Source organism: Bubalus bubalis, chromosome 12 (assembly GCF_019923935.1).
Source record: "Bubalus bubalis isolate 160015118507 breed Murrah chromosome 12, NDDB_SH_1, whole genome shotgun sequence".
Taxonomy (NCBI): Eukaryota; Metazoa; Chordata; class Mammalia; order Artiodactyla; family Bovidae; genus Bubalus; species Bubalus bubalis.
The window spans coordinates 101,808,552-101,836,495 of record NC_059168.1 but is presented as its reverse complement, the minus strand read 5'-3'; the positions used below and the strand labels follow the sequence as shown (position 1 = coordinate 101,836,495).

Here is a 27,944-nt window from a genome sequence, read left to right as displayed (position 1 = left end):
GCCCCATGGCGGGTAGGGCAGCAAGGGAATATTTCAGAAATCTCTGTACCTTCCTCTGAATTTTACTGTGAACCTAAAACTGGTATAAAAATAAAGTCCCTTTTAACCTTATGGTCAAAGGGCTCATGCAGTCAATTTGAAAGAAGATACACTAATTCCCAATCTTTAGGTGAAAAGACATTCTGCATCATTAGTTTTTAGGGAAATACAAATGAGGCACACCTTTAACCCACTGGTATGACTGAAATTTTAAAGATTCACAATAGGAATAGTATTGACAAGATTGTGGAGTAAATGGAAAACTTATACTTTGCTTATAGTAATTTAATATGGTAAAATCACCTTGGAAAATGGACTGTAATTTCTCAATATTAAAGACACACCTACTCTGTAATCCAGCAATTTCTCCCCTGCATATTTATCCAAGTTAAATGGGCTTCCCAGATGGCTCAGTGGTAAAGTATCCACCTGCCAAGGCATGAAACATGGGTTTGATCCCTGGGTCAGGGAGATCCCCTGGAAAAGGAAATGGCAACCCACTCCAGTATTCTTGCCTGGGAAACCCCATGGACAGCAGAGGCTGGTGGGTTACAGTCCATGGGGTCACAAAGCAGCTGGATACAACTTAGTAATTAAAAAACAACCACAGAAATGAAAACATATGTCAATTTAAAGACTTCTACAGTAATGTTCATAACAGCTTTATTAATAATAGTGGAAAACCTGAAACTATCCAATATTCATCATTAGATGACTAAAAACGACCAAATTGTGGTGTATTCATTGAATGACATCCTTCTTTGCAATAAAAATGAATTCCTGATACATGCAACAACATTTCGGAACAGCACACACTTCATGTTGAACAAAAGCAGATGGTTAAAGGAGTACATTACTCCATCAACAGAGTTCTAGAATAGTCTAAAATGAATCTATGGTGACAGATATGTTAATAGAAATTAAATCAATCATTGGGTGAATGGGAAGATTTACTGCCAAACTGAAACCATACTCACAGAAAACCAGTCAATCTAATCACACTAGGACCACAGCCTTGTCTAACTCAATGAAACTAAGCCATGCCCGTGGGGCAACCCAAGATGGGCAGGTCACGGTGGAGAGATCTGACAGAATGTGGTCCACTGGAGAAGGGAATGGCAAACCACTTCAGTATTCTTGCCTTGATAACCCCATGAACAGTATGAAAAGGCAAAAAGATAGGATACTGAAAGAGAAACTCCCCAGGTCAGTAGGTGCCCAATATGCTACTGGAGATCAGTGGAGAAATAACTCCAGAAAGAATGAAGGGATGGAGCCAAAGCAAAAAGAATACCCAGCTGTGGATGTGACTGGTGATAGAAGCAAGGTCCGATGCTGTAAAGAGCAATATTGCATAGGAACCTGGAATGTCAAGTCCATGAATCAAGGCAAATTGGAAGTGGTCAAACAAGAGATGGCAAGAGTGAATGTCGACATTCTAGAAATCAGCGAACTAAAATGGACTGCAATAGATGAATTTAACTCAGATGACCATAATATCTACTACTGCGGGCAGGAATCCCTCAGAAGAAATGGAGTGGCCATCATGGTCAACAAAAGAGTCCGAAATGCAGTACTTGGATGCAATCTCAAAAACGACAGAATGATCTCTGTTCGTTTCCAAGGCAAACCATTCAATATCACAGTAATCCAAGTCTATGCCCCAACCAGTAACGCTGAAGAAGCTGAAGTTGAATGGTTCTATGAAGACCTACAAGACCTTTTAGAACTAACACCCAAAAAAGATGTCCTTTTCATTATAGGGGACTGGAATGCAAAAGTAGGAAGTCAAGAAACACCTGGAGTAACAGGCAAATTTGGCCTTGGAATACGGAATGAAGCAGGGCAAAGACTAATAGAGTTTTGCCAAGAAAATGCACTGGTCATAACAAACACCCTCTTCCAACAACACAAGAGAAGACTCTATACATGGACATCACCAGATGGTCAACACCAAAATCAGATTGATTATATTCTTTGCAGCCAAAGATGGAGAAGCTCTATACAGTCAGCAAAAACAAGACCGGGAGCTGACTGTGGCTCAGACCATGAACTCCTTATTGTCAAATTCAGACTGAAATTGAAAAAAGTAGGGAAAACCACTAGACCATTCTGGTATGACCTAAATCAAATCCCTTATGATTATACAGTGGAAGTGAGAAATAGATTTAAGGGCCTAGATCTGATTGATAGAGTGCCTGATGAACTATAGAATGAGGTTCGTGACATTGTACAGGAAAAAGGGATCAAGACCAATCCCATAGAAAAGAAATGCAAAAAAGCAAAATGGCTTTCTGGGGAGGCCTTACAAATAGTTGTGAAAAGAAGAGAAGCAAAAAGCAAAGGAGGAAAGGAAAGATATAAACATCTGAATGCAGAGTTCCAAAGAATAGCAAGAAGAGATAAGAAAGCCTTCTTCAGAGATCAATGCAAAGAAACAGAGGAAAACAACAGAATGGGAAAGACTAGGGATCTCTTCAAGAAAATCAGAGATACCAAAGGAACATTTCATGCAAAGATGAGCTTGATAAAGGACAGAAATGGTATGGACCTAACAGAAGCAGAAGATATTAAGAAGAGATGGCAAGAATATAAAGAAGAACTGTACAAAAAAGATCTTCACAACCCAGATAATCACGATGGTGTGATCACTGACCTAGAGCCAGACATCCTGGAATGTGAAGTCAAGTGGGCCTTAGAAAGCATCATTACAAACAAAGCTAGTGGAGGTGATGGAATTCCAGTTGAGCTACTTCAAATCCTGAAAGATGATGCTGTGAAAGTGCTGCACTCAATATGCCAGCAAATTTGGAAAACTCAGCAGTGGCCACAGGACTGGAAAAGGTCAGTGTTCATTCCAATCCCAAAGAAAGGCAATGCCAAAGAATGCTCAAACTACCGCACAATTGCACTCATCTCACACGCTAGTAAAGTAATGCTCAAAAGTCTCCAAGCCAGGCTTCAACAGTATGTGAACCGTGAACTTCCTGATGTTCAAGCTGGTTTTAGAAAAGGCAGAGGAACCAGAGATCAAATTGCCAACATCCGCTGGATCATAGAAAAAGCAAGAGAGTTCCAGAAAAATATCTATTTCTGCTTTATTGACTATGCCAAAGCCTTTGACTGTGTAGATCACAATAAACTGTGGAAAATTCTGAAAGAGATGGGAATACCAGACCACCTGATCTGCCTCTTGAGAAATTTGTATGCAGGTCAGGAAGCAACAGTTAGAACTGGATATGGAATCAGACTGGTTCCAAATAGGAAAAGGAGTATGTCAAGGCTGTATATTGTCATCCTGTTTATTTAACTTATATGCAGAGTATATCATGAGAAACGCTGGACTGGAAGAAACACAAACTGGAATCAAGATTGCCGGGAGAAATATCAATAACCTCAGCTATGCAGATGACACCACCCGTATGACAGAAAGTGAAGAGGAACTCAAAAGCCTCTTAATGAAAGTGAAATCGAAGAGTGAAAAAGTTGGCTTAAAGCTCAACATTCAGAAAACGAAGATCATGGCATCCGGTCCCATCACTTCATGGGAAATAGATGGGGAAACAGTGTCAGACTTTATTTTTCTGGGCTCCAAAATCACTACAGATGGTGACTGCAGCCATGAAATTAAAAGATACTTAGTCCTTGGAAGGAAAGTTATGACCAACCTAGATATTCAAAAGCAGAGACATTACTTTGCCAACAAAGGTTCCTCTAGTCAAGGCTATGGTTTTTCCTGTGGTCATGTATGGATGTGAGAGTTGGACTGTGAAGAAGGCTGAGCACCAAAGAATTGATGCTTTTGAACTGTGGTGTTGGAGAAGACTCTTGAGAGTCCCTTGGACTGCAAGGAGATCCAACCAGTCCATTGAAGGAGGTCAGCCCTGGGATTTCTTTGGAAGGAATGATGCTAAAGCTGAAACTCCAGTACTTTGGCCACCTCATGCGAAGAGTTGACTCATTGGAAAAGACTCTGATGCTGGGAGGGATTGGGGGCAGGAGGAGAAGGGGACAACAGAGGATGAGATGGCTGGATGGCATCACTGACTCGATGGACATGAGTCTGAGTGAACTCCAGGGGTTGGTGATGGACAGGGAGGCCTGGCGTGCTGCGATTCAAGGGGTTGCAAAGAGTTGGACACGACTGGGAGACTCAACTGAACTGAATGATGAAATCAATAGAAATTATTATGACAGTTTAGTAATTCATTAAGAACAGATCAATTTCAAACTGAAATAATGAGTAACATGTTGTTACTGGATTTCTGTTAATCCAAACGACGAGTAATGAGTCAAATGATCAAAGTGGAAAAAGTACTGAAATTTTGACATAAAATACTGACATATAAAACTCACAATGCATATCTAAAAATGAAAAAATCTGTAACAACCTAGTAGTAGTAATGTGTTATCTGTTCCAAGTATTTAGTATCAATCATTACACCAGAAACTTTTATGTGCTCTAAATTTTTATAGATTGTATATGAAAAAAGGCTTGATAGAAAATTTTTTAAACTTGATAATCCTAAAAATCGCACATTATCAAATGAAATATTAACTTGAAACTTTTATAAACTCAATAACATTTTATCAGCCTTACTAGAAAAAAGACTGAATTATCTTTGTGTTCTATGTGTAATCAGAGAAGGCAATGGCACCCCACTCCAGTACTTTTGCCTAGAAAAATCCCATGGACGAAGGAGCCTGGTAGGCTGCAGTCCATGGGGTCGCTAGGATCGGACACGACTGAGCGACTTCACTTTCATTTTCACTTTCATGCAATGGAGAAGGAAATGGCAACCCACTCCAGTGTTCTTGCCTGGAGAATTCCAGGGACAGAGGAGCCTAGAGGGCTGCCGTCTATGGGGTCACACAGAGTCGGACAGGACTACTTCAACCTCATTGTTGAGGTTAAAGGGTATGAAGTCCAAATATACAACTTTTAGTGAATTGTTTGCAGCTTACATGTTTGTCTCTCAAAATTTTTAATATCTGTGGGTTTTGTCCATTTAAAAAATCTGTAGTTTGTGGCATTCATTTCACATAAACATAAGACACACCCTTCAAGTTGTCTAGACTTTGGGCTCTAATTCCTGAACATAGCTTGGACCAATGGGTCTCTGAGTGTAAAAAGCAATTTTGTGGGAGAGCGCCTTCAGTCTAATTTTATAAAGTTTAAAAACATTCAAAACTTAATATAGTTACAGATTAAAGACAACCGGTAAACTGATAAGGAAATGGCCACAGTGGGCTCAGAGGCAGGATGACTTTACGACTTTAGTGGGCGGTGGCACTTTTTGCCTTCACGGGCACTTTTCTCCTTAAAAATACCAAAAATCGTATTTTAGGACTGTGTTGGTATAAAGACAGATGGTAACTATTAATAGATTTTCCTCAATCTAAAATTTCACTTGTTTTCTGATTCTACAAGAAGTTAAAACGCTTTCGTGGGTCCCTAGCCCAAGCTACAATGTGTGATGGAGAAGCCCTTCTGCTCAGTGTTCATTGTAATATTCCGTTTCTTACACCATGGTGAGCAATTTTAGCATTTTATACAACTATCCTTTCATGGCTAGTTTAATAACGTATGTAATGCATCGTGCAAGGATACAAATGAAAATGGTTATCTCAGGCACATAGAAATTCAAGTGATTTTTACTATCTTGTTTCTCTCTTTTTCAAAAAAAAATTTTTTTTTCAATAGCCAGCTGGATCCCTATTTTTTCGAAGTACTAATATTATTTTTTAAAGGATATAAACACACAACTTATAGCGCAATATATAATTCGTGACTTTCCTATTTAACCACTGGATTTTACTTTGGTCAACACAGTCCAAGAGACGGAGGAAAACCGAGAAACGAGAATTAACGGTCGCCGCCTTGGGCCGGGACGGTTAAAATTTCCATAACGGGCACCGGGCTTTCCGATAAGCCGCGCCCCCTTCTGGAATGTTCTCCGGCACCTTCCCCCTGCTTCACCCACTGCCCCTTCTCATTGTGCGGGTAGAGTTCCCCGGGGTGAGGTCGTCGCTGGCCCGCTTCTCCGGACTGGGCCCGCCTCGGCCTCTGCTTTCCTTTAGAGCCTTGACCAGAACTAATAATTATTTTTTTTCTGTCGCCTTCTCAGCTAGTGGTGGCGCCTCGTCGTCGTCGTCAGTCAGTAGTAGCGTCAAGAAAGAAAAGGGTAGGCTTTCCAGGGGGTTGTACTGTTTTCCTCTCTATTATTTCTTCTCTATGCAGTCTTTTTTTTTTTTTTTTACTAAGTATATATCAGTTTCCCACGAATTACGTGTTGTTTACACACTATCCTATTTTAGGTGTTAAATCTAAAGAGAAAAAATATTTGCTTCGCAACTCATAACAGGCTCTGCTGAAACTCGTGAGGCGTCGAAGAGAGAACAAACACAACCGAACGGAAAAGGCAGGAGGGTAGGCGTACAGGGGCCCCTGGGTGGGCCTGTCAGGCGCGGCTGCTGCTGGCACAAATCCTGGGCCAGGCCGCGGTCAACGCTGGGCCGCAAGCCTGCCTCAGGGGCCTCTGCCCCTGCCCCCACTCCTGCCCCTGCCTCCCTCCCTCCCCCTCCTGCCCCTGCCTCCCTCCCTCCCCCTCCTGCCCCTGCCTCCCTCCCTCCCCCTCCTGCCCCTGCCTCCCTCCCTCCCCCTCCTGCCCCTGCCTCCCTCCCTCCCCCCACTCCTGCCCCTGCCTCCCTCCCTCCCCCCACTCCTGCCCCTGCCTCCCTCCCTCCCCCCACTCCTGCCCCTGCCTCCCTCCCTCCCCCCCTCCTGCCCCTGCCTCCCTCCCTCCCCCTCCTGCCCCTGCCTCCCTCCCTCCCCCCACTCCTGCCCCTGCCTCCCTCCCTCCCCCCACTCCTGCCCCTGCCTCCCTCCCCCCACTCCTGCCCCTGCCTCCCTCCCCCCACTCCTGCCCCTGCGTGCCTCCCTCCCTCCCCCCACCTTCCTGCCCTTGCCTCCGTCTCCGCCTCCCTCCCTCCCCCTCCTGCCCCTCCCTCCAGTCCCGCTCCGCAAGACACTCCTGATTGGCCAGACCCTATCCCGGAAGTGGCGCCACGCCGGGCTTCCCGGCCTCTTGGCTGAGCCCCGCTCCTCGGGGGGCATCAAAACAAGAGAGTGGCGGCTGGGGCGGGCCTGCGGCCGGCCGACGCCGCGCAGGGGGCGGGCCTGAGCTCGCGGCGCCCGCTAGTTGGCTGACGGGGGCACTTGGGGTTGCGCTGCCTGCGCTTCCGCCCTCGGCCGACTGTGGAGCCGAGGCATGGAGGCAGGTTAACCCCCGGCGCGAGGCCGAGCAGGGTTGAGAACGGCGGGCTGGATGCTGCAGGCCCGGCGGGCCCGAGTGCGCCCGCGGCTGGTGAGTGCCGGGCAGCGTGGAGTAACCGTCGCGGCGCGTGAGGCAGGGCCGGGTGGGGGAGGGGCGGCGCGAGCTTAGCCGCGTCCTTCGGGAGAGTTGAGGCGCGCGAAGCGGGAGCATCCCCGCCGTGTCCGCTGGACCGCCCTCCTGTGCCTCTCGCGCCCCGGGGCCTCGGGCATTGGGACCCCCGTCCTCTCCTTTCACGTCGTCTACACTGCGGTCCCGTGTGAGCGGTTCTGGGTCTAGGCTCTGTGTAGTTTCGGTAGGACTGATTGGAGGGGGGGGGGGGTCTCGCTGTGGAAAGTCTGCCCTCTCGACGCCCCCTCCTTTCTCCTGATGGGGTCCGTGGCTTTGGAGAGAGGGCCATTTCCGAGTTGCCACCTGAGTCCTGCCCCACCTGAAGGCGATGTATCGCTGACAGCCAGCCACAAGGGGCTTTGCCGCTTTCCCCATCTCCCAGGAGCGACAGTGTACCAAGACCGTGAAGGAACCGTCACGAGGCTCGAAGGATCGGTTTGCCATTTAAAGCGACAGAGATGAATTAGTTACTGACGGTCCTAGGGCTGAACTCACATTTGCTAATTGGGTTTTTTTTTTGAGAAAGTGGCTCGCTGTCCCCTATGTGGGGACGAGGTCTCCCGTGAAACTGCTTTCCCCTGTGGAGTCAGAATGGCAGTAGACCCACAGGCAAGTTGTCTATAATCTGAGTCCGAGGTTTTTCATCAAATGGTTACATTCCGCTCTGTAAGTGTTTATGTGAAACGAGAGTATATAAACCACTTCCTCACTTTTGTTTTGCCTTTTCAGAAATGTTCTTTGCGGAGCCAGAGTCTGGGTGTATATGAATGCAGATCCTCACCCACTCCCAAATCCAGGCATCTCAACTGAGAGGATCACTTCTCTGTAGGCCATCACCTCAGGTGATTTTTTTTAAGATTTATGTATTTTTGACTGTGCTGGGTCTTAGTTGCTGTGGGCATTCTCATAGTTGCGGTGTGTGGGCTTCTCATTGAGGTGGTTTCTCTTGTGGAGCATGGTTTCTAGGGCAGAATTCAGTAGTTGCCCCAGGGCATGTGGGATTTTCCTGGACCAGGGATGGAACTTATGGCTTCTGCATTGGCAGGTGATTTCTTAACCACTGGACCACCAGGAACTACCCCAGGTAATTGTTAAGTTAACATTTAAGGCATTTTTTTTGGTCATTTAATATGTGCCCAGCACTGAAGTAAAGTATATACAAAACACATCCTTGCCCCCTGAAAGACTCAAAATTTTTGAAGATGGAGCATGTATGTGGGAAACATCTGACAGTAAGCACTTCAGCCTGACAAGGTGAATGTAGTGCTAGAAACTGTGTAGAGTCCTGAGAGGACTGAGAGGAAAGTCAAAGAAACTGGAAAGGGAGGGGCTGAGTTAGACTACTAGCCCCCAGGCATGATGATGCTCAGAGATGAATTGCACATAGGTAGATCTCAAATCTGTCTTTTTATTGGACTCACTGCTGGAATTGTTTTAGATTGAACCTGAATTTTATCAGTGGTATCTCACCATCTGCTTTTTTCTCCCAAGTTCCTTTGGTGAGTCATGTGTATTCAGGTTTAAGATCCAGGTAGAGGTCTGAAGGGTAGGTGTTAAAGGCAGAAGAGCTCCCATAAATGCAGGTAATGCCAAATACCAGGAGGCGTTTTAGGAAGAGCAAATGACGGGGAAACGGCAATAGATGATGCTGAAGCCAGCTCTTGCAGGGACTGGTGTGGTGAGCTCAAAAGTTATTGCCCAAATGTAGAAGAGTCATTTGTGCTTTCAAAGTCCAGTTTTTGGTTTGGCCTTTGGCAGCATTTTGGGGAAGAATTGATAGTGGATCAAACAAGCTCAGTTCAGTCGCTCAGTCATGTCCAACTCTTTGTGACCCCATGAACCGCAGCACGCCAGGCTTCCCTGTCCATTGCCAACTCCTGGAGTCCACCCAAACCCATGTCCATCGAGTCGGTGATGTCATCCAACCATCTCATCCTCTGTTGTCCCCTTCTCCTGCCCTCAATCTTTCCCAGCATCAGGGTCTTTTCAAATGAGTCAGCTCTTCACATCAGATGGCCAAAGTATTGGAGTTTCAGCTTCAACATCAGTCCTTCCAATGAACACCCAGGACTGACCTCCTTTAGGATCAAACAAGAGGCAGGTCATTTATGTTTTCTTAAGGAATCTAGGCAAATAGTGAAAATGTATTAAGGCAGTGGCAGTCTCACTGTTAAGTGCAGATGTAATTAAGGTGGTAGACACTGTGGAACGTGTAGAGATGGATCTAAGGGAAGAGAGAATACAATTAACAGGTTACTGGTTTGAAAACTGCATGGTAATATCATGGATATAGAGAATACAGGACAGATCACGGATTTAAGGGAAGGACTTTGTTCTGTTCTGGTCCTGTTTACTCTGACGCACCAGTCAGGTGAGTAGAGATTTTCTATACAGTTGGATATTGAGTAGAGTCGGCCTTCCATATCTTCAGGTTTCACATATGTGAATACAGAGAGCCAGCTGTGTTCTTTGTGCTACACTGTTTTATGTGGGGAGTTGAGCCATCTGCAGATTTTGGTATCCATGGTGGGGGTTTAGCTTCTAGAACCAATTGCTTGCAAGTACTGAGGGACAGCTGTATATCTTTCTGGAATTTTAGGCTAGGCTATTGTTGCTGAGTAGCTGAAACATAGGTAAGCATTGCACTGAGTTCAAATACATTTTTAGTTTTTGGGAAGCTTCAGTATAAGTAGTAGTTAATGGGTTGAATTACGTCACCTAGAAAGAGGATACTGAATGAAGAGGAGGATGGAATCCTGAGGACAAACCTTTGGACATTCTGATATTAGGAGGGGGAAAAGGAACCAGATGGTTCTAGAGATTGGGTAGAGGAAGTAAAAGGAGAATTTTATCTTAGCTGTGGACTAAATGTTGGCATTTTCATGTTTTGGAGTTCAGTAAAGAACCAACTGGATTTGATATTACAGAGATTATTAGGGACTTTTGTGAAAACATTCAGTGAAATGTAAGATAGAACCCAGAGTGCAAAGGAACCAAATAAATTATTTTTTCAAGGGTTAGCTTGCTGGTGCTGAAACGTTCTCAGTGGACTCAGTGCTTTCACTCCCGCAGGCTGGGTTCAGTCCCTTAGTTCAGTTTCGGGGAACTAAGATCCCACAAGCCACTTGGCCCAGCTGAGGGGGCAAAAATAAATGAAAGCAATTGCGAAGAAGTTTTTAATAATTAAAAGTTCCAAGAAGTGGGACTTCCCTGGTGGTCCAGTGGTTAGGACTCTGGCTTCTAATGCAGGGGGCACTGGTTTGATACCTGGTGGGGGAGCTAGGTTCCCACATGCTGTTTGGTGCAGCCAATAGATAAAAAATTCCAAGAAGTTTTAGCTAGGAAGGGTAGAAGAAAGTGATTGTTATATGAAGTGTCTGGCCAGCTGTTACTGAGAAATGGTAGCCCTGGCTAAGTCAGTGGAAAGTAACAGTTACATCTCTGTTGAAGCATCCTTTGTGATCGTCAAATCAGCTCTCTCTCTAATGCACAGGAGCAGTTCTGATTTCTGCAGCTTGAGGATTCCCTGGACACCCGCATTTGTGGTTCAGTAATGGTTCCCAGCAGTAAAAACACTGATGAAATTAACAAAACTGCCTTCCAGAAGAAGTGAGTTGTGCACAAACTTGCAAGGTTCATGGCCATCTACCAGCAGTTTTCCCTGTAAAGAAAAATCACAATATACTTACTTTACCCTGTTCACATTTTTTGGGCTTAACTATCAGGCCAATGATGATTTTGTTTTAAGGACATAACAACACCCGTTTATGACCTTTTGAGAGGAGCTATGGAAACAGATGTTTCTGTTGTTGATGGACTCTAGAGCACTGTTCTGTGTTCTGAATTCCCTTCTTACCTGTTGTATGGCAGTAACTTCCATCTACTTTGAGAAAATTTAGTTTTGCTTTCTGGAATGTGGAACTAGGCTAGCTCTTTGAATGAGTTGAATAAAAATCAAACTCCATAATTTTTTTTTCCTTTGACAGCTCATGAGGGATCTTACATGTACCTCCTGCCTTGGAAGTGTGGAGTCTTAATCACTGGACTTCTGTGGAGGTCCCTCCATAATTTTCTTAATAGAAGGTTTCTTTTGCTAACTAACCCTTAATATTTATTGGAAGGACTGATGCTGAAGCTGAAGCTCCGGTATTTTGGCCACCTGATGTGACGAGCCGACTCATTGGAAAAGACCCTGATGCTGGGAAAGATTGAAGGCAAAAGGAGAAGGGGGTGGCAGAGGATGAGATGCTTAGATAGCATCACTGACTCGTGGACATGAGCCTGAGCAAACTCTGGGAGATAGTGAGGGACAGGGAAGACTGGCATGCTGCCGTCTGGAGGGTTGCAAAGAGTCGGACACGACTTAGTGACTGAACAACTGTTTAATAGTTAAAGTATACAGCATTTTATTTGTATTTCAGTATGTTCATTTCTTCGTTTCAGTTGACTGCAGTCCATTACCTGCTCAAATCAAGGTTGAAGCAATTGATGTTTGAGAAATCTCCCCTAAGTTTTGTTTTCTGTTTCCACACCCTGTAGAAAGTGAAACTTAATAAATTAGATTTCATCAATGGGAAAAACCCAGCTTGTGCAGACTTTCTGGTATTATAGTACTGTTTTTTAAGGTATAAGAAGTTTTTTGAAATTTATATTCTGCAGAGACATAGTGACATCGTGTCCATTATATTACTCCGTATTCCCTTGTTTGCAGCACCCTTAAAAAATGTTATTGAATTAGAAGTAGTGTCAAGAAAGGGCAAGACTCTCCAGTCTAACTCACATATTTTTTGCTTTTCAGAGGAGGACTGTGTAATTCATGTTATCTTTTTGCTCTGCTTTTCAGGAAGCTCCTAAATTAGGACTTAGTGAAATTTTTTCTAAATCAGTTTTGATTTCTCTCTCTAAATCTCCTTTTAAAATGTCCTTTTTTATATGTACTTTGATGTTGAAAGCTGCCCTGAATTCTTTTCAGAAGCATGAAAAAAAATGCAGTTAATATTTAATTAATTTAAAAATCCAGTTCACAAGGCATGCATGTTTTTGATTATCCAGAAGTTATAAGATTTGTCAAGATGTGATCGATCTCCCATTAGCAGAGTTTATTCATTCTGAATTTTAGGGTGATATGCATTTAAAAATTTCACACATTGAAGTTTCTGTCCCCAAATAAGCAATGACTTGAATCATATTTCTTAACCTTTTGTTGTCCCTTCTCCCTCTCTGAAAGGAAGCTTTTTAGGCATTTCTGTCCTATGAATTTCCCATAGATTTTAATAGCACCAATATATTACATACCTCTTTATGTATATCTGCTTTATACATAAAAAGAGTGAGACTTTTTTTGTGTCCCACTAGTTTTCATCCTTGAGAATGTTGTCCCTCCTGATGAGAATGAATGGTTTAAGTTCATCCAGTGAGGAAATGAATTTCATTGGGTTTACAGATGGGTTTGTAACTTTCCCATTAGGCTGATACTGTACATTCATTTGATAGTTAATGTTTCAAATCAAGGTTTCAAATGAAGTTTGTTGGGTAATTTCCTGGCCCAGTTCCCAATAAAACATAAAACGTTTTCATAGTATAAAACACTTGGTTTGATTTCACTTGGGTGTGGTTTTCTTTTTTGTCGTCAGAGACAGCTCATAGCTGTTTGGATAATACCTTGTCTGATGTTTTTCTTGGGGATAGACTGGGGCTGTGGTTTTGGGCAGTATATTGCAGAGTTGAAGTTCCTGCCTCATCACACTGTGTCAGGGGTTATCAACATGGCTTAGCACCGGTGATATTAACCTTGATGACTTGGTTAAGGTTTTGTTTGCCAGGCATCTCCACTGTATGTGTGATTTTCACTTTTCATTGAAAGTGTTTCACCAAGTCCAGCCTTGACTCAAGATGAGATTAAGCTCCACTTCTGGAATAGGGAGTATCTATATTATTTGCAGTTGTTTTATAAGAAAAATTTGTCTCTTTCTCCACATTTGTTTATTCATTTGTATCAGTATGGATTCATGTATATTTGTACTGTGGCTTATAATCCAATAGTACACTATTTTGTTACTCAAAATTCTTTCAGCTTTGGCCACAGGGATCAAGTTGGTGGCTAATATGTCCCTTTGACATGCTCCCATCCATCTGTGTTTTGAGCACTTTATTTCTGTTGCTACAAGATGCCCCAGACTCACTTATATTTTCCCTGCCCCAGCCTTTTGTTTCAGTGCAAAACATGTGCTTTCTGTTTAGCCATAGTATACTGCTTACTGACAGTGAACTTTCTCTTTGCTTTTATATGCATTTAGTGGCATCTTAGCTTGCTTTTATTACACCTCATTAGAACTGGAGATGTCTTTGGATTTGGCTTCCACCCTGTTTGCTAATCCTCTGCTTCATGCCATCTGTAGTTCTGATAAACTTGACTCGGTTTTCCTTCAAGCCTTTGACATATTTGGTTCTTGGGATTTCCTCTTGTTTCCAGGTACCATCTTGCTACTTTGTTCTCTTTGAGACTGCTGGGATTGGGGAAATTAATTTTATCTTAACTCTTTTTACTTGAGTTTGGATGGTGGAGGCTCTGATGGTATTATACCAATCCAAAATTGGAAACTATCAAAAACTCAGTAGTATGAAAGTATGAAACTCAGTAGTAATAGGCTTGTAGCTGTTGTATTTGTAGCCATTATGGTTTATACTAAATTGATGAGCAGTGAGTTATGGGCAGCAATTTATACACACACGTGCAAATTCATATATGTACTTTCTAACCAATAGAAAAAATTCTTCTCTGTATGAAGTTTTGTTATTGGTGTGGAGTAATATTTATGGATTTTTTAGGTTTCCAGGAATTTCTGGAAGATGGCCTCAGAGAATGTGAAAGGTTTCCTGAGCTTTTGACTTGACTCCGTCCAGTACATGATTTAGAACACTCCAAAGTCTGTACTTTATTTTTGGCTGTGCTTGGTCTCAGTTGCTGCATGGGCTTTTCTCTAGTTGTGGTGAGTAGGGGCTATTCTTCATTGCAGTGCTCAAGCTTCTAATCATGATGTCTTCTCTTGTTGCAGAGTATGGGTTGTAGGGCACTCGGGCACAGTAGTTGTGGCTCCCAGGTTCTAGAGCACAGGCTCAATAGTTATGGTACACAGGCTTAGTTGCTCCAAGGCATGTGGAGTCTTCTTGGACCAGGGATCGAACCTCTGTCTTCTGCATTGGCAGGTGGATTCTTCACCATTGAACCACCAGGGAAGCCCTCCAAAGTCTGCGCTTTGAGAACATTGATAAATCTGTTTCTGTATATTTTCCATCGGTACTGAGTAGTTTGGAGCCTTCTTTATAGCACAGCTGTATGTCACCTTTTGATGTTTGTTACTAACTGCTTTCATTGCATTATTTTTCATATATCACAGATAAAAGTTTTTACAAGTAGTCTCAGATTGAGGTTAGCCAGGGATTGGTAAGCTGGCCAGCAGAATGTTCTGGATGTGATGGAGGCACATTTTAAGTTGAAGACAGGATCATTAGTAGGAAGTGTACCCATTCTCTACCAGCATAGTCCTGATGAAGTGTTGTGTCATATTTTCCTTTAATCTTTCAATGTCTTCTTTTCTGGGTACAGGTGCAGAATGAGTACATGTTGTTGGTGTACCCCAGGTGGTACTTCCACCACTGACTTCCTGCAACGCTATGCATCCAAGACCCACTCCAGTGAATTTAAGACAGCTGATGAAGACCTCTGCTACTGCTTGGAGTGTGTGGCTGAATACCACAAGGCAAGGGAGGAATTGCCGTTCTTACATGAGGTAATTTATATGAGGTGGGCAGTTTTTTCCTGAGCTTGATAACTAGGAAGGGGATACATTTGAACTGTATTGGAAGCATTCAAGGACCTTGACAGTATGATTTAAACTGTGAAGGTTAAAGTACTGCTAGTACCTAACTCATTACCTGTAGAGAGTGGGTGCTAAGTAATTGCTTATTGACTAATGGAATTGAATTGACACCTAAAGCAGAATTTTATAATCCTCCTTTTACAGTCATTTTATATAAAGCACTTTTATGAAATGATGTATGGTTTTTTTTTGGTTCCATGTTTTTATGTCATTGTGTTTGACAGTGTTACAGGCAGGTGTTTGAATGGCCAGTAGTTATTTTTTTTTTCTCTTTTCATTTTTAAAAAAAAATTTAAATTATTTCTTTTAATTGGCGGCTAATTACTTTACACTATTGTGGCTTTTGCCGTACATCGACATGAGTCAGCCACGGGTGTACATGTGTCCCCCCATCCTGAACCCCCCTCCCATCATCCTTGCCACCCCATCCTTCTGGGTTATCCCAGAGCACTGACTTTGAGTGCCCGTTACACTGGTCATCTGTTTTACGCCTGGTAATATACATATTTCAATGCTATTCTCTCAAATCATCCCTCCCTCGCCTTCTTCTACGTAGTCCAAAAGTCTGTTCTTTACATCTGTGTCTCTTGTGCTATCTCGCATATAGGGTCATTGTTGCTGTCTTTTCTAAATTCCATATATATGCGTTGATATACTGTATTGGTGTTTCTCTTTCTGACTTACTTCACTCTGCATAATAGGCTCCACTTACATCCACCTCATTAGAACTGACTCAAACGCGTTCTTTTTTTATAGCTGAATGATAAATATTCCATTGTGTATATGTACCAAAACTTCATTATCCATTTGTCTGCAATGGACATCTAGGTCCCATGTCCTAGCTGTTGTCACTGCAGTGAACATTGAGATACATGTGTCTCTTTCAATTCTGGTTTCCTCAGTGTATATCCCCAGCAGCGGGATTGCTGGTTCGTATGGCAGTTTTATTTCCATGTTTTTAAGGAATTACCACACGGTTCTCCATAGTGACTGCCAATTTGCATTCCCATCAACAGTGTAAGAGGGTTCCCTTTTTTCCACACGCTCTCCAATATTTATTGTTCGTAGACTTTTTGATGGCAGCCATTCTTACTGGCATGAGATGGTACCTCATTGTGGTTTTGCTTTGAATTTCTCTGATAATGAGTGATGTTGAGCATCTTTTCATGTGTTTGTTACCCATCTGTATATCGTCTTTGGAGAAATGTCTGTTTAGTTTTTTGGCCCACTTTTTGATTGGGTCGTTTAGTTTTCTGGTATTGAGCTGCATGAGCTGCTTATATATTTTGGAGATTAATTCTTTGTCAGTTGTTTTTGTTTGCTGTTATTTTCTCCTATTCTGAAGGCTGCCTTTTCACCTTGCTTATAGTTTCCTTCGTTGTGCAAAGCTTTTAGGTTTAATTAGATCCCATTTGTTTATTTTTGTTTTTATTTCCATTACTCTGGGAGGTGGAATCATAGAGGATCTTGCTGTGATTTATGTCAGACAGTGTTCTACCTGTGTTTTCCTCTAAGAGTTTTATAGTTTTTGGTCTTACATTTATATCTTTAATCCATTTTTAGTTTATTTTTGTGTATGGTGTTAGAAAATGCACTAGTTTCCGTCTTTTACAGATGGTTGACCAGTTTTCCCAGCACCACTTGTTAAAGAGATTTATCTTTTCTCCATTGTATATTTTTGCCTCCTTTGTTGAAGATAAGGTGTCCATAGATGTGTGGGTTTATCTCTGGGCTTTGTATTTTGTTCCATCGATGTCTATTTTTGTGTCGGTACCATACTGTCTTGATGACTAGCTTTGTAGTATAGTCTGAAGTCAGGCAAGTTGATTGCTCCAGCTCCATTTTTCTTTTTCAAGATTGCTTTGGCTATTCAAGGTTTTTTGTATTTCCATACAAATTTTGAAATTATTTGTTCAAGTTCTGTGAAAAATACTGTTGGTAGCTTGATAGGGATTGCATTGACTCTATAAATTGTTTCAGGTAGTATACTCATTTTCATTATATTGATTCTTCCAGTCCATGAACATGGTATATTTCTTCATCTATTTGTGTCATCTTTGATTTCTTTCATCAGTGTTTTATAGTTTTCTATATATGTCTTCTGATTGTTTAGGTAAATTTATTCCTAAGTATTTTATTCTTTTTGTTGCAATGGTGAATGGGATTGTTTCCTTAATTTCTCTTTCTGTTTTCTGATTGTTAGTGTATAGGAATGCAAGGGATTCTTATGTATTAATTTTATATCCTGCACCTTTACTATATTCATTGATTAGCTCTAGTAATTTTCTTGTTGTGTCTTTAGGATTTTCTATGTAGACGATCATGTCATCTGCAAACTGAGAGTTTTACTTCTTTTCCATTCTGGATTCCCTTTATTTCTTTTTCTTCTCTGATTAGTGTGGCTAGGACTTTGAAAACTATGTTGGAATAGTAGCGGTGAGACTGGGCGTTCTTGTCTTGTTCCTGATTTTAGAGGAAATGCTTTCAGTTTTTCACCATTGAGGATAATGTTTGCTGTGAGTTTGTCATATATGGCTTTTATGTTGAGGTATGTTCCTTCTATGCCTGCTTTCTGGAGAGTTTTTAAATCATTAATGGGTGTTGAATTTTGTCAGAGGCGTTTTCTGCATCTATTGAGATATACCATATGGTTTTTATCTTTCAGTTTGTTAATATATGGTGTATCACATTGATTTGCAAATATTGAAGAATCCTTGCATCCCTGGGATAAAGCCCCCTTGGTCATGATGTATGATCTTTTTAATATGTTGTTGGATTCTGTTTGCTAGTATTTTGTTGAGGACATTTGCATCTATGTTCATCAGTGATACTAGGCTATAGTATTCTTTTTTTGTGGCATCTGTGTCTGATTTTGGTATTTGGGTGATGCCAAATTCAGATTTAAATTGAAGAAAGTAGGGAAAACCACTAGACCATTCAGGTATGACCTAAATCAAATCCCTTATGATTATACAGTGAAAGTGAGGAATAGATTTAAGGGACTAGATCTGATAGATAGAGTGCCAGATGAACTATGGACGGAGGTTCATGACATTGTACAAGAGACAGGGATGAAGACCATCCCCATGGAAAAGAAATGCAAAAAAGCAAAATAGTTGTCTGGGGAGGCCTTACAAATAGCTGTGAAAAGAAGAGAAGTGAAAAGCAAAGGAGAAAAGGAAAGATATACCCATCTGAATGCAGAGTTCCAAAGAATAACAAGGAGAGATAAGAAAGCCTTCCTCAGCGATCAATGCAAAGAAATAGAGGAACACAACAGAATGGGAAAGACTAGAGATCTCTTCAAGAAAATTAGAGATACCAAGGGAACATTTCATGCAAAGATAGGCTCGATAAAGGACAGAAATGGTATGGACCTAACAGAAGCAGAAGATATTACGAAGAGGTGGCAGGAATACACAGAAGAACTGTACAAAAAAGATCTTCACAACCAAGATATTCACAATGGTATAATCACTTACCTAGAGCCAGACATCCTGGAATGTGAAGTCAAGTGGGCCTTAGAAAGCATCACTACGAACAAAGCTAGTGGAGGTGATGGAATTCCAGTTGAGCTCTTTCAAATCCTAAAAGATGAGGCTGTGAAAGTGCTGCACTCAATATGCCAGCAAATTTGGAAAACTCAGCAGTGGCCCCAGGACTGGAAAAGGTCAGTGTTCATTCCAATCCCAAAGAAAGGCAATGCCAAAGAATGCTCAAACTACCGCACAATTGCACTCATCTCACATGCTAGTAAAGTAATGCTCAAAATTCTCCAAGCCAGGCTTCAGGAATACGTGAACTGTGAACTTCCTGATGTTCAAGCTGGTTTTAGGAAAGGCAGAGGAACCAGAGACCAAATTGCCAACATCCGCTGGATCATGGAAAAAGCAAGAGAGTTCCAGAAAAACATCTATTTCTGCTTTATTGACTGTGCCAAAGCCTTTGACTGGATCACAATAAACAGTGAAAAATTCTTCAAGAGATGGGAATACCAGACCACCGGACCTGCCTCTTGAGAAGCCTATATGCAGGTCAGGAAGCAACAGTTAGAACTGGACATGGAACAACAGACTGGTTCCAAATAGGAAAGTACGTCAAGTATGTCAAGGCTGTGTATTGTCACCCTGCTTATTTAACTTAATGCAGAGTACATCATGAGAAACGCTGGGCTGGAAGAAGCACAAGCTGTAATCAAGATTGCCAGGAGAAATATCAATAACCTCAGATATGCAGATGACGCCACCCTTATGGCAGAAAGGGAAGAGGAGAGGAACTAAAGAGCCTCTTGATGAAAGTGAAAGAGGAGAATGAAGAAGTTGGTTTAAAGCTCAGCATTCAGAAAATGAAGATCATGGCATCTGGTCCCATCACTTCATGGGAAATAGATGGGGAAACAGTGGAAACAGTGTCAGACTTTATTTTTTGGGCTTCAAAATGACTGTAGATGGTGATTGCAGCCATGAAATTTAAAGACGCTTACTCCTTGGAAGGAAAGTTATGACCAACCCAGATAGCATATTGAAAAGCAGAGACATTACTTTGCCAACAAAGGTCCATCTAGTCAAGGCTATGGTTTTTCCAGTGGTCATGTATGGATGTGAGAGTTGGCCTGTGAAGAAAGCTGAGCACGGAAGAATTGATGCTTTTGAAATGTGGTGTTGGAGAAGACTCTTGAGAGTCCCTTGGACTGCAAGGAGATCCAACCAGTCCATCCTAAAGGAGATCAGTCCTGGGTGTTCGTTGGAAGGAATGATGCTAAAGCTGAAACTCCAGTACTTTGGCCACCTCATGCGAAGAGTTGACTCATTGGAAAAGACTGATGCTGGGAGGGATTGGGTGCAGGAGGAAAAGGGGACAACAGCGGATGAGATTGCTGGATGGCATCACCGACTCAATGGACGTGAGTTTGAGTGAACTCTGGGAGTTGGTGATGGACAGGGAGGCCTGGCGTGCTGCAATTCATGGGGTCTGAAAGAGTTGGACACAACTGAGTGAACTGAACTGATAGAATGAGTTTGGGAGTTTACCTTCCTCTGCAATTTTCTGGAAGAGTTTGAATGGGATGGGTATTAGCACTTCTCTAAATTTTTGCTAAAATTTACTTGTGAAGCCAGGTTCTGCACTTTGGTATGTTGGAAGATTTTTTATTACAGTTTTGATTTCTGTGTCTGTGATGGGTCTGTTAAAGCTTTTCTGTTTATTCCTGGTTCAGTTTTTGTAGGTTATACTTTTCTAATAATTTGTCCATTTCTTCCAAGTTGTCCATTTTATTGGTATATAATTGCTTATAGTAGTCTTTGATCTTTTGTATTTCTGTGTTGTCTGTTGTGATTTCTCCATTTTCATTTCTAATTTTATTGATTTGATTCTTTTTTTTCCTTGATGAATCTGGTTAAAGGTTTGTCTATTTTATTTATCTTCTCAAAAAACCAGCTTTTACTTTTGTTGATTTTTGATATAGTCTCCTTCGTTTCTTCTTCACTATATTTCTGCTCTAATTTTCATGATTTCTTCTACTAACTTCAGGATTCTTTTCACTTTTTCTGGTTGCTTTAGGTGTAAAGTTAGGTTGTTTATTTAATGTTTCTCTTGTTTCTTGAGGTAGGCTTGTGTTGCCATGAGCCTCCCTCTTAGCACTGCTTTTACCAAACCCCATAGGTTTTGGAAAATTATTGCAAATTTTAGATTTAAATGAAGAAAGTAGAGAAAACCACTGGACCATTCATGTATGACCTAAATCAAATCCCTTGTGATTATACAGTGGAAGTGACAAATAGATTCAAGGGATTAGATCTGATAGAGTGCCTGAAGAACTATGAACTATGGATGGAGCTTCGTAACATTGTACAGGAGGCAGTGATCAAGACCATCTCCAAGAAAAAGAAATGCAAAAAGGCAAAATGGTTGTCTGAGACGGCCTTACAAATATCGGTGAAAAGAAGAGAAGCTAAAGGCAAAGGAGAAAGGAAAGATACACCCATTTGAATGCAGAGTTCCAAAGAAGAACAGGGAGAGCAAGAGATCCTTCCTCAGTGATCAGTGCAAAGAAATAGAGGAAAACAATACAACGGGAAAGACTAGAGATCTCTTCAAGAAAATTAGAGCTACGAAGGGAACATTTCATGCAAAGATGGGCACAATAAAGGACAGGAATGGTATGGACCTAACAGAAGCAGAAGATATTGAATAGAGGTGGCAACAATACACAGAAGAACTATACAAAAAAGATCTTCATGACTCAGATAACCACTATGGTCTAATCATTCACCTAGAGCCAGACATCCTGGAATGCGAAGTCAAGTGGGCCTTAGGAAGCCTCACTACAAACAAAGCTAGTGGAGGTAATGGAATTCCAGTTGAGCTGTCTCAAATTCTAAATGATGATGCTGTGAAAGTGCTGTATTCAATATCCCAGCAAATTTGGAAAACTCAGCAGTGGCCACAGAACAGGCAAAGGTCAGTTTTCATTTCAATCCCAAAGAAAGGCAGTGCCAAAAAATGTCAAAGTACTGCATAGTTGCACTCATCTCACATGCTAGCAAAGTAATGCTCAAAATTCTCCAAGCCAGGCTTCAACAGTACATGAACTGTGAACTTCCAGATGTTCAAGCTGGTTTTAGAAAAGGCAGAGGAACCAGAGATCAAATTGCCAACATCCACTGGATCATGAAAAAAGGAAGAGTTCCAGAAAAACATCCATTTCTGCTTTATTGACTATGCCAAAACCTTTGACTGTGGATCACACAAACTGGAAAATTCTTCGAGATGGAAATACCAGACCACCTGACCTGCCTCTGAGAAATATGTGTGCAAATCAGAAAGCAACAGAAATGGACACGGAACCATAGGCTGGTTCCAAATTGGGAAAGGCATCAAGGCTGTATATTGTTACCCTTCTTACTTAACTTGCAAAGTACATTATGGGAAATGCCAGGCTGGATGAAGCACAAGCTGGAATCAAGGTTGCTGGGAGAAATATCAATAACCTCAGATACGCAGATGACACCACCCTTATTGCAGAAAGTGGAGAACTAAAGAGCATCTTGATGAAAGTGAAAGAGGAAAGTGAAAATGCTAGCTTAAAAGTCAACATTCAGAAAACTAAGATCATGGCATCTGGTCCCATCATTTCATGGCAAATACATGGGGAAACAGTGGAAACAGTGGGAGACTTGCTTTTTTGGGTTCCAGAATCACTGCAGATGTTAACTGTAGCCATGAGATTAAAAGATGCTTACTCTATTGAAGAAAACCTGTGACCAACCTAGACAGCATATTAGAAAGCCAGAGACATTACTTTGCGAACAAGGATCCACCTAGTCAAAGCTATGGTTTTCCAGTAGTCATGTATGGATGTGAGACCATAAAGAAAGCTGAGTGCCAAAGGACTGATGCTTTTGAACTGTGGTGTTGAAGACTCTTGAGAGTCCCTTGGACTTCAAGAAGATCCAACCAGTCCTTTTAAAGGAAATCAGTCCTGAATACTCACTGGATGGACTGATGCTGAAGCTCTTGTACTTTGGCCACCTGATGAGAAGAACAGACTTATTAGAAGAGACCTGATGCTAGGAAAGATAGAAGGCTGGAGGAGAAGGTGATGACAGAGAATGAGATGTTTGGATGGCATCACTGACCCAATGGACATGAGTTTGAGCAAGCTCCGGGAGTTGGTGATGGATGATAGGGAGGCCTGGTGTGCTGCAGTCCATGGGGTCGCAGAGAGTCAGACGCAACTGAGCAACTGAACTAATAGGTTTGGGATTGTCTTGTTTGCATTTGTTTCTATGCATATTTTTATTTCCTTTTTGATTTCTTTCTTGATCTGGTTATTCAGAAGCATGTTGTTCAGCCTCCATGTTTGTATTTTTAATAGTTTTTTTTTTTTTCCATCTAATCTTACCATATTGTGATCAGGAAAGATGCTTGAAATGATTTCAGTTTTTAAAAATTTCAGTTCAGTTGCTCAGTCATGTCCAACTCTTTGCGACCCCATGAATTGCAGCATGCCAGGCCTCCCTGTCCATCAACTCCCGGAGTTCGTTCAAACTCACGTCCATCGAGTCGGTGATGCCACCCAGCCATCTCATCCTCTGTCGTCCCTTTTTCCTCCTGCCCCCAATCCCTCCCAGCATCAGAGTCTTTTCCAATGAGTCAACTCTTCGCATGAGGTGGCCAAAGTACTGGAGTTTCAGTTTTAGCATCATTCCTTCCAAAGAACACCCAGGACTGATCTCCTTTAGGATGGACTGGTTGGATCTCCTTGCAGCCCAAGGGACTCTCAAGAGTCTTCTTCAACACCACAGTTCAAAAGCATCAATTCTTCGGCGCTCAGCTTTCTTCATAGGCCAACTTTCACATCCATACATGACCACAGGAAAAACCATAGCCTTGACTAGATGGACCTCTGCTTTTGAATATGCTATCTGGGTTGGTCATAACTTTCCTTCCAAGGAGTAAGCATCTTTTAATTTCATGGCTGCAATCACCATCTACAATCATTTTGAAGCCCAAAAAAGAAAGTCTGACACTGTTTCCCCATCTATTTCCCATGAAGTGATGGGACCAGATGCCATGATCTTCATTTTCTGAATGTTGAGCTTTAAGCCAACTTTTTCACTCTCATCTTTCACTTTCATCAAGAGGCTTTTTAGTTCCTCTTCCCTTTCTGCCATAAGGGTGGTGTCATCTGCATATCTGAGGTTATTGATATTTCTCCCGGCAATCTTGATTCCAGCTTGTGCTTCTTCAAACCCAGCGTTTCTCATGATGTACTCTGCATAGAAGTTAAATAAACAAGGTGACAATATACAGCCTTGATGAACTCCTTTTCCTATTTGGAACCAGTCTGTTGTTCCATGTCCAGTTCTAACTGTTGCTTCCTGACCTGCATATAGGTTTCTCAAGAGGCAGGTCAGGTGGTCTGGTATTCCCATCTCTTGAAGAATTTTCCACAGTTTATTGTGATCCACACAGTCAAAGGCTTTGGCATAGTCAATAAAGCAGAAATAGATGTTTTTCTGGAACTCTTCCTTTTTCAATGATCCAGCGGATGTTGGCATTTGATCTTTGGTTCCTCTGCCTTTTCTAAAATTTACCAAGGCTAAATTCATGGCCCAGGATGTGATCTGTCCTGGAGAGTGTTCCATGTGCACTCGAGAAAAAGGGGAAATCCATTATTTTTGGATGAAATGCCGTATAGATATCAATTAGGTCTGACTGTCCATTGTATCATTTAAAGCTTGTGTTTCCTTGCTAATTTTCTGTTGATCTATCCATAGGTGTGAGTGAGGTATGAAAGCCCCCCACTGCTACTTTGTTACTGTTAATTTCCCCTTTCATACTTGTTAGCATTTGCTTTACATATTGAGGTGCTCCTATGTTGGGTGCATATACATTTATAATTGGTATATCATCTTCTTGGATTGATCCTTTGATCATTATATAGTATGTCCTTCTTTGTGTCTTATCATGCTCATTTTATCTGATACAAGTATTCCTAGTCCTGCTTTCTTTTAGTCTCCATTTGCATAAAATGTCTTTCCCAGCCCTTTGCTTTCAGTATATATGTGTTCCTAGGTTTGAGGTGGGTCCCTCAAACATATAGGGGTTGTTTTTGCGTCCATTCAGCCAGTCTTTGTGTTTTGGTTGGAGCATTTAACCCATTTACATTTAAGGTAATTATTAGTAAGTATGATCCTGTTACCATTTACTTTGTTGCTTTGGGTTTTCTTTTTTTTTAATAAACCTTTTCTGTGTTTCCTGTCTAGAGAAGATCCTTTAGCATTTGTTGAAGAGCTGGTTGGTGGTGCAGAATTCTCTCAGCTTTTGCTTGTCTGTAAAGCTTTTGATTTTTCCTTCATATCTGAATGAGATCTTTTCTGGGTAGAGTAATCTTGGTTGTAGGGTTTTCTCTTTCATCACTTTAAGTATGTCCTGCTATGCCCTTCTGGCCTGAAGAGTTTCTGTTGAAAGATCAATTATTATCCTTATGGGAATCCCCTTGTGTGTTATTTGTTGCTTTTCCCTTGCTGCTTTTAATATTTGCTCTTTGTGTTTGATCTTTCTTAGTTTGATTAACAAACTAATAAAGTTTTGGGTTGTTTTGCCTTGGGTTTATCCTGTTTGGTATTCTGGATTTCTTGGACTAGGTGGCTATTTCCTTCCCTATTTTAGGGAGGTTTTTGACTATTAAGTATTTTCTCATGGCCTTTCTATTTGTCTTCTTTTGGGACACCTAGGATTCGAATATGGGGGCATTTAGCATTGTCCCAGAGGTCTCTGCGATTTTTCTTATTTCTTTTAATTCTTTTTCCCTCTCTGCTTCATTTATTTCCACTATTCTATCTTCCACCTCACTTATTCTCTCTTCTACCTCTGTTATTCTCCTGTTGGTTCCCTCCAGAGTGCTTTTAATCTCAGTTATTGCATTTTTCATTACTGATTGACTCTTCTTTATTTCTTCTAGGTCCTTGTTAAACATTTCTTGCATCATCTCAATCTTTGTCTCTAGTCTTGTTTATCTGTAACTCCTATTTTGTTTTCAAGATTTTGGATCATCTTTACTATCATTATTCTGAATTCTTTTTCAGGTAGACTGTCTCCTATTTTGTTTGATTTAATGGGTTTTTATCATGTTCCTTTATCTGCTGAATATTTCTCTACGTTTTCATTTTGTTTAGATTGCTGTGTTCGGGGTGCCCTTTCTGCCGGCTGGAAGTTCATGGTTCCTCTTAATTGTGGAGTTTGCTCCCTGTGGGTGGATTTGGACTAGTGGCTTGTCAGGGTTTCCTGGTTGGGGGAGCTTGTGTCTGTGTTCTGGTGGGTGGAGCTGGAGCTCTTCTCTCAGGAGTGCATTGAAGTGTCCAATAGTGAGTTTTGGGGTGCCTATGGGTTCAGCATGGCGTTGGGAAGCCCATCTTTTAATGTTCAGGGTTGTGTTCCTGTTTTGCTGGAGAATTAGTGTGGTTTGTCTTGCACTGAATCTTTTTGGCTTTTGGGTGGAGCTTGGTTTTAGTGTAGGTATGGAGAATTTTGCATGAGCTCTTGCTATTAAAAGTTCCCTGGAGTCAGGGGTTCTCTGATGTTTTAAAGTTTTGGAGTTAAGCCTACTGACTATGGCTTTTGGTCCTTTTCTTACAGTAATCTCAAGACTTCTCCAACCATACAGCACAGAAGATTAAACCCTTAGGTTAATGGTGAAACAATTCTCCATGGCCAGGAACACCCGGAGAGATACACAGAGTTATATAGAGAAGAGAATAGAGAGGAGGGAGGTAGAGGTTACCAGGAGGAGAAAGGGGAGTCAAAAGGAGAGAGAGCATTCTAGCCAGTAATCAAATCCCTTAGTGAAAATGGATACTGAAGATGAGATTCTTAAAGGTACAAAATTGATAACAAAAAGAAGCAAAGATTAAAAACCTAGAGTAGAGGTTAGACTCTCAGAAATGCAATATAAAAAATATAAAACAATCACAAAAATTTTAAAAACATATATATGGAATTTGATTTTTTTAAAAAGCTTTTTTTTTGGGGGGAGTGTTAATAGTAGGCTGTAAAAATGAAAGTTAAAGGAGTAAATAACTCAAAGTTTTAAAAAACTTAAAAAGTGGTAATAGTAGGCTCCAGTTTCATCCACCTCATTAGAACTGATTCAAATGTATTCTTTTTAATGGAGCCTATTATACTGAGTGAAGTAAGCCAGAAAGAAAAACACCAATACAGTATACTAACGCATATATATGGAATTTAGAAAGATGGTAACAATAACCCTGTGTACGAGACAGCAAAAGAGACACTGATGTATAGAACAGTCTTATGGACTCTGTGGGAGAGGGGGAGGGTGGGGAGATTTGGGAGAATGGCATTGAAACATGTAAAATATCATGTATGAAACGAGTTGCCAGTCCAGGTTCAATGCACGATACTGGATGCTTGGGGCTAGTGCACTGGGACGACCCAGAGGGATGGTATGGGGAGGGAGGAGGGTTCAGGATGGGGAACACATGTATACCTGTGGCGGATTCATTTCGATATTTGGCAAAACTAACACAATATTGTAAAGTTTAAAAATAAAAAAAAAAAAAAAAAAAAAAAGATCACACACACAAAAAAGTGGTAATAGTAAAAATATATCTAGGATTTTCTCTGGTGTTCTTGTGGGCATTGTGGGGTCAGTTCGGTGTCAGATAGTCCTTTGTTCTGGCTTGTACTTGTTCCCGAGGTCTACAGGTGCCTCAAATGCACTGTCTCGGTATTAAGTGCAGGGTTTTAGTTTGTTGCACCTGTCACTTCCAGAGTGGTTCCTCTTCCTTTGTTTATTTTGGCTTCCTCTGTTCTCAAGTCTCTTCAGTGTCTAATTTCTGCTCTGTCAGAAGGGGTGAAGGTGGCCACTTATTTAGGCTCACTTGTTCAGATGTGTTGTGGGAGGGAGGGATACTGCAACAAATACTGCTGGCACGTGTAGGGAGTGCTCACAATGGATGGACCACACTGGGTTTGCCACAGCCCGAGACAGTGTGTACTTCCCGTGTGCACACTACTCAGGCTCCAGGGTGCTCTGCAAGGGCTCTGTCCCAGG

General features: G+C 41.7%; 1 protein-coding gene across 9 annotated transcripts in view; it reads left to right on the top strand.

Moving 5' to 3' along the window:
• Positions 1–6,422: 6,422 nt before the first annotated feature.
• Positions 6,423–27,944, top strand: part of SETX (senataxin) — a 104,258-nt gene continuing 82,736 nt past the window's right edge. For 2 of the 9 annotated variants that reach the window (XM_044926478.2, XM_044926479.2), the window contains exons 1-4: positions 7,134–7,406; positions 8,214–8,326; positions 10,978–11,093; positions 15,091–15,274. In XM_044926478.2, the coding sequence (XP_044782413.2) occupies positions 11,038–11,093; positions 15,091–15,274 (240 nt within the window). In that variant the 5' untranslated portion in view covers positions 7,134–7,406; positions 8,214–8,326; positions 10,978–11,037. Of the gene's footprint in view, positions 6,470–7,133; positions 7,407–8,213; positions 8,327–10,977; positions 11,094–14,312; positions 14,474–15,090; positions 15,275–27,944 lie in introns of those variants that run through there. The other 7 variants (XM_044926476.2, XM_044926473.2, XM_044926475.2 and 4 more) reach the window with 7 other exon arrangements.